Raw genomic sequence first — 6,730 nt, 5'->3', positions numbered from 1 at the left:
CTGTCATCTGTACTCTATTCATGTAATATTGGTGAACCTTGCCCTTCATGCCCAAGACAACCTCTCCTGGTGGGACAGTAACATTTCTTATCTTAGACACACTCCATACTAGGCAAGGTGAATGACATGTCTTGCCTAAGGACACAGCAACCGTTTCCACTAGAGCTACTGCTGCCCCACTGTGGTACTGGGAATTCCTAGCAGTCTCCCATCCAAGTACTAACCAGGACCAACTCTGTTTTCTAAGATCTGTTGAGATTGGGTATTGACAAGCAGATATAAGTGCAAGTATTAATGTAATTAACTTACAAGCTAAAACAAGAGCTTTAAGTCAGCTTGTTTTTACCTCATTAAACACACCTGGAGTTTTGTTTCATTCTTACATGTTTAAGACTTTATTATTAGTCTGCATTTCAAAAGTTCAAAATCCTCTGTTCTACCTTGTGATTGCTGTTAGGAAGTGGTAGTTTTCTAGCTATCTTTGACCTTTTGTTCAGTAGAGATTGGATCATTTCAGCCCTGAAATTGCCAAATTATTCATCTCGTGAAGGTGTATGGAGTTTAAAAACAGTGCAGCACATTCTGTATTGCCGCATAGCATCACAAGGTGGAAGACAGTTTTCCACATGAGAGAACTCAGCCTAAATATGCAACGTTTGTGTTAAACATGTGTGAATGAAACAAAACAATTCCTGGTATGTTTGTGATGAATGTTGATGTGGGCCCTTTATATACACTGCAATGACAGAAGAACACGACTCAGTATATATTGCAAACAGTTTATTTGTAGTAAATGAAAAGTGTGCCATTCTGTGAGGAGAGAGAGCGGGTTTCAAGGACGGTTTGAATGTCTTTGGTCCATATTTTGGTGGAGGCATTTCATAATGAGTTGGTGGGAGACAAGAAAGGCACTTCAGTTTACAGTTGTCTCAAAGATTTGAAAAAGGACACAAGCTCAAATAGGGAAAAAAAAAACTCAACAAATGCTAATGTCACAACCTCCTTTGTGCCTAATAATATGAATATCACATACAAAATGCCCCATGTGAGCACAAATTATATAGCTACATAAAGTTTATACAGTAAGAAATCAAATATAATTGGGAAGGAGAGAGTGTGAATGCATCCCGTTAGGAAGAGACTGATAAGAAAACAGGCTTAACAAGACAAAATGAAATATTCTTTGGTGGAAAAACTAATATTCCCTATGTTTGGAATGTCAAAAAGAAATGGTTGGCTGAAATCAAAATGAGGAAAAATCTAAAACAGAAAAACTAACTTAAAATCTCAATTCCAGCACTTACAAACTTCACATGTACTGGAAGAAAAGTGCCAAATTTTGAGTTCCTCTTACACCCTGTAAATACAGGAAGTGCTAGAGGATTCCCCAATGGCTGCCTCCAATTCATATCACTTGCCTCCTTGATTCCTTAGTTGTAAACCCCACACAAATAGATAAGAAGTTCTCAATTGGTTTTATAATGAAGGACATACAGTGGAGGAGTCAAGGAGGTATGTGAACAAATAGGATGCAGTCCAAGTCAGTCAATGCAGCGAGGAGAGTTACATTATAATCTAGGGCTAGATGGTAACAATAGCTAACCAGTCAAATGTGGGTAAACTGCAATTTTGGTTATCAACACTCAAGCAGTTTTAGCATATTGGATTTCAACACATAATTAAACCAGCAACAAAGTAGACTGTTTCTTTGTCCAAAAAAAAAATATATATATATAATTTTTTTAAATCTGTGATAATTAAGGAAATTTTACATTCCAGTGGGACAAAAAGAAACTACAAAATAAAATTAAATTAAAAAAAGGCCATAGTGAACCAAAAAAAAAAGTGACTAACATTCATCATTGGTGTGGATTTTCAACATTTTTCTCAAATAATTTGTCATCTACGGGAAAATATGAATGGAGAAATTGTACTGAACTTAAAACATACAAATAAAAAATAAGGCATGCATTTTCAGTGGTAAATAATTAATCAACATTAAATCCTAAATATGTGGTATTTTTAAGAAACAGTACCCACAGTGGCTAAATGAACTATGTTAATACAAAGCCCTGATTACAAGCAACTTCCAACCTCGACCAGCACTTGTATAATTCAAACTATAACACACTCAACATCCCATTAACTGCACATATTCAATATTATGGCTGCAAAAATAATCACAAAAAGTGTCTCCCAACTTGCCACAATTTCCACTAACTTCATGTAGCAAAGATTTAGTCACAAATGAAAATCTGCTTTTAATTACAGATAGAAAAAACATAAGATTGCTTCCCTATTCCACATCAGGGAAGATCAAAAACTAAAGTTGCAGCTATAATGTAACAACAGTGTACACTACAGCTTGTCCATATTTACAAAAAACTAAGGAATTCATTGCTAGGGGTCCCTTTATGCAAGCTCACAGCAAGAAAATAATATTAAACTACCACAATTAAATGATTTGTAATGAGGTAATGGCCCGTGTTTTGTTCACTAACCAATGGAACCAGCCACATTCAAAAGAACAGCCAATTTTCAGCTAACAATGCATTTGTTAATTAAAGTTTGATCGCTTTTACGTTCAGAGATTAAGTGAAATATTAAATAGAAAAGTTGGGGAGTTTTGCAAAAAAAAGTGTAAACCTACAAGTTAAACTGGCTTGAATTCAGAACTTGGGATGTGAAGAAACTGCAATTAAAGACGCGCTACTTAACTTTTCTGCCACCTGCTTGTTTCCATGGAGATGTTATTGCTTTGCCTAGAATATTTGACAGTATGACATTAGCTAAGCCTATATCCATGGACACAAACCACCACGCTAAGTTAAAGATCGGATCTCTGGAGTGGCGAGGCAGCTCACAGTAAGAATGTTTTTGAAGGTATTTTTGAGCAAGAAAAATTCTTGTTATCAAATAACTACTGTACTGATGAACATTCCAGACATAGACATATCATCTCCTTTCTACACACTAGAAAGGTTTCATAGAGCACTTTTAAAACAAGTACAAAATTCTAGATATTGTGAATTTAAGCCATTGTAACTTGTTGATTTTCAGTTTTTCGCAGTAATAGGGAAGGGTCTTGAAGGCTTTGTCAAACATACAAAGTATAAATTGTGCATTGCCAACACAAAACTGTACCATATTTTCACATCCATGTCATAAGAAAAAGGCAATAGTGAAATCTGTGACTAAAGGCAAGCAAGTCATATATATACCATGTTAAGTGCATATATATTCAAATAAAGGACAGACATGGAAGAAAACTGTCTGACAAAATTTCCAGCTATGATACAGCGCTTGGGCAAGTTTTTGTGAAAATCGACTTTGCAATTTTAACAATATTCTACAAAAAAGGTAACAAGCCCTCTGGTGGTTAGAAAAGGAACAGCAAGCCAGCAAGACGACACGACAGCCACCACCACACTGGCCCCAATATAGGAAGGCAAGAATTATAGGGCCAAGCAATCTCTTTTTCAATAATGAATCTATACCCACTTTGTTTCTAGGTTTCGTAGCAGCCATAGAACAAGCTCGAACTTACAGTGTATTTGATATGTTCAAAGATTAACAATAGCCTGTAGTGTTGATTGTGTCCATTTTGTTGTTAATGTCAGATGCTTCTAAATCGTGTAGTGAAAAACCTGAAATGTCTTGGGAATTTAAGAAAAAGGGATGCAACAAAATGAGACTACAAACATGAACCAAAGCAAGAAGAGCAAAAAGTACTGCAGACTTGCAAACTTCAAACAGTGTTGCCGTTGATATTATAGTCGGATCAAATGGTTTTCTAAAAGACGCGAGAAGGTTTGACAGACAGAAGCATGGCGAGATAAAGATAGAAAGAAAAAATGAACAAAGAGAAAGAGAGGGATTGTGAGAGCTTTTCAAGTTTGAAGGATGAGCAGACTAATGTAGACACACTGCCAGTAAGGGCATATCTGAACAAGTTAAAATGAGTTGAATACAATGTCTTAATTTGATAAGTTTTGAGGAGTTAAATTTATTTTTCTTGATAATTGTTACTTGATTTCTTCTTCATTTCTAATTCTGACAGATTTAAATATACATGTATTTTTTGTTTAATATTATATCAAGCCAAAAAGAGCAGCCAAATATTTATTCTACAAGTAGAATTTTGCTCTTATGGCAACTTAAAAAGTGAATACATGCAACCTAGTAGAAAAAATCTGAAAGATATTACATGATTTCATTAACTTTTTGTTTCAAAAGAAGGAGGTTAGAAAATTGCACTTGAAATAAGATACATTTTGTTTACCTCATTGGTAGATTTTTAAAAGAAATTTAAACTAGTTATTTTACATAATTTCTATTTAATCAAACAGAAATGCTATTAATCAAGTTTAATAATCTAGTTAATATGAAAATAAATGAAACCTGCTCAAAACTTTTCAAACTCAAATTCACATAATTTTAACCCATCCTACATACGTCTCATTTTGCAGTGTAGAAGTGGCACTACAGCTCCATTAATGGAAATATGTAAACTTGTATTCTATTCTTCATTGAGACGGGAGCAGGGGCCTAGCGGACGGTTCTGGTTGGTTCTCCGTTGTCATGGGCACTGCATCCGGGGGGTTCTTTGGGGCAGCCCGTTGTGGTGGTTGGAGGACGAGGAGGAGGGGGGGTGGGGTGGACCTCTGGAGCTGTGCGGGTGCTGCTGCTGTGAGGTCTGGTTGTTGTTGTCGGCCTGGTTGTTTCTATGGTGACCGTGGTGGTTGCGGTTGTGGTAGGAGCTGCCATTGTATCGCTGCCCGCCCGAGTGATAGCCCTGCCCCTGGAACGTGCGCCGGTTCCCCTGGAAAATCTGAAGAACAAAACCCAGATTAGGACGATTTCTAAAAAGCTTTGTGACTATGATTAGATCTGTGATATATATTTTAATAATAGGTTTCTCTTCAAAGATTACATTTTAAACATGTACAAAAGAGTTGACAAAAACAACTGAACTGACAAACTAATACAAGAATCACATTTCACTACTTTTTGTTTGTTTTTATTGATTTAAACTACACTCTTACCAGTTTTTATGCAGATTTTGTTATATTTTGTTGTTTGTGGAGGAAATTAGGTGTCATTTTTTTGCCACAGGGTATGCCACTGGTGTGTCTCTATAGACATGTTTTTGCTTTGAATGTTGCACAGTACTGCATTAAACATATCCAACCATCATCATTGTTCTATACTGTTTGCAAAGGTACACTCACTCTAAAAGTTGTGCAAATCAAAAACAACCAGCTTGAGCTTCAATAATAGAAGCTTGACCTTGCATATCTTGCAATAAAGCTTGCAAAGTCAGGCAGACTTAAACAAAATGGTACTTTAGCATAACAACTTCTTCAGTATATGAGATGTGAAATAGTGTATTAAATAAAAAAATAAAAATACAGATAAACCGACCTGTTTGGTGGGAGGGGGTCGGGGTTCAGTAGAAGTGTTTTGGGTCTGCGGAGGGGGCGGAGTTTCTTGTGGACCGGTCACAGAGGAGGAGGTGGAGCTACAGCGAGACCTGTTTGAGTACCCTGTGTTTGGATGGTACACTGCACACATAAGAACAAACAACAGATTAACAATGTGACATTAAATTTGTCAGCAGCAATAGGAAAAACAAACAAACAAAAAAAAAAGTTTTGGTTTTATTAATTTATGTGACTGTGTTAGAATTGATACCTGCTCAGATTTATATCTCATTTTGATAATAGTTTTAGTATAGATCAGTATCTGACAGAGATAGATGAATAGATAAAGACAGGAGAGAGAGAGAGACTGAGACAGATGGAGTGAGATGGGGAAAGAGACCGAGAGATGGAAAGAGACAGAGACAAAGAGAGACAGAGAGTGCGACAGTCACCTCAGTGAAAGGAGGCAGCTGATTTGTCAGTTATTAATGTTCATATATTCATTTAAGGACAAAACTGCCAAATAAAAAACATTTTAACATTTTTTTTTAATTAAGACCAAAATGACAAACTTCACTGCAGCAGTTAGAGAAAGGGTGACAATTTTCCTGTGTAAAGTGAATTGGAGTCGATGGAGTCAATGGAGTGCCCATGATCATTTCCTATTTGGAACACAGAGGCTAGAGTGCTTGCTATGTCCATTTATATATACAATCTACAATGGCTGTACCTGATCCAAACCCTGTGATGCTCGTCTTTAACGGCTCAAGGTCAAAGGTGAATCGAACAGCCTTCCCCAGATCTTCATCGTATTTTCGTTCACTCACAAAGTGCTGAAAGAAAATATTATGGGGTTAAGAATGTGTCTGTGTCAATGAAAGTCACAAACTGAAAACACCCCAGCCTTGGTCATTCTTTTCATTTAAAAAGGTGCACTATGTAACTTCTGGGGACCTGCTTGTCCAATAATAATATGTTGTATATGAAATATGTTGTTGAAGTATATGTCAAACGAGCTCTGTGTACGTGAAAATGAATTTTCCCTTCAGGACAATAAAAGTCTAAAAAGTCTAAAGTCTAGTCATTACTTTGCCTAGAAAGTTCCACAATATGGTGATAACCTAGTTAATCTCCATAGAGACAAGCAGGTGACACCACCAGGCCAAATCACAAGTCAGATCTGTGAAAAAACAAGGTGGTAGGTGGTATGGATGGAGGTATTTTTAGTAATATAAGGTTCATTTAGTAATATAAACATCTGTAATGGAATAAATGTAAGATTGTCAAGTTTAATGCCATACTGTGGA

At 36.3% G+C, this 6,730-nt stretch overlaps 1 protein-coding gene across 2 annotated transcripts in view; it reads right to left on the bottom strand.

Moving 5' to 3' along the window:
- Nucleotides 1-765: 765 nt before the first annotated feature.
- spats2 (spermatogenesis associated serine rich 2) overlaps nucleotides 766-6,730 on the bottom strand; it is a 28,636-nt gene continuing 22,671 nt past the window's right edge. For both annotated transcript variants that reach the window (XM_055165968.1, XM_020929868.2), the window contains 3 exons: nucleotides 6,154-6,256; nucleotides 5,425-5,564; nucleotides 766-4,831 (listed from right to left, as the gene is read on the bottom strand). In XM_055165968.1, coding sequence (XP_055021943.1) covers nucleotides 4,580-4,831; nucleotides 5,425-5,564; nucleotides 6,154-6,256 — 495 coding nt within the window. In that variant the 3' untranslated portion in view covers nucleotides 766-4,579. The remainder of the gene's footprint in view (nucleotides 4,832-5,424; nucleotides 5,565-6,153; nucleotides 6,257-6,730) is intronic.

This window comes from Boleophthalmus pectinirostris, unplaced genomic scaffold, assembly GCF_026225935.1.
Source record: "Boleophthalmus pectinirostris isolate CB_2022bp ecotype Guang Dong unplaced genomic scaffold, ASM2622593v1 HiC_scaffold_8, whole genome shotgun sequence".
Lineage (NCBI taxonomy): Eukaryota > Metazoa > Chordata > Actinopteri > Gobiiformes > Gobiidae > Boleophthalmus > Boleophthalmus pectinirostris.
This window is presented reverse-complemented; position numbering and strand designations above follow the sequence as displayed.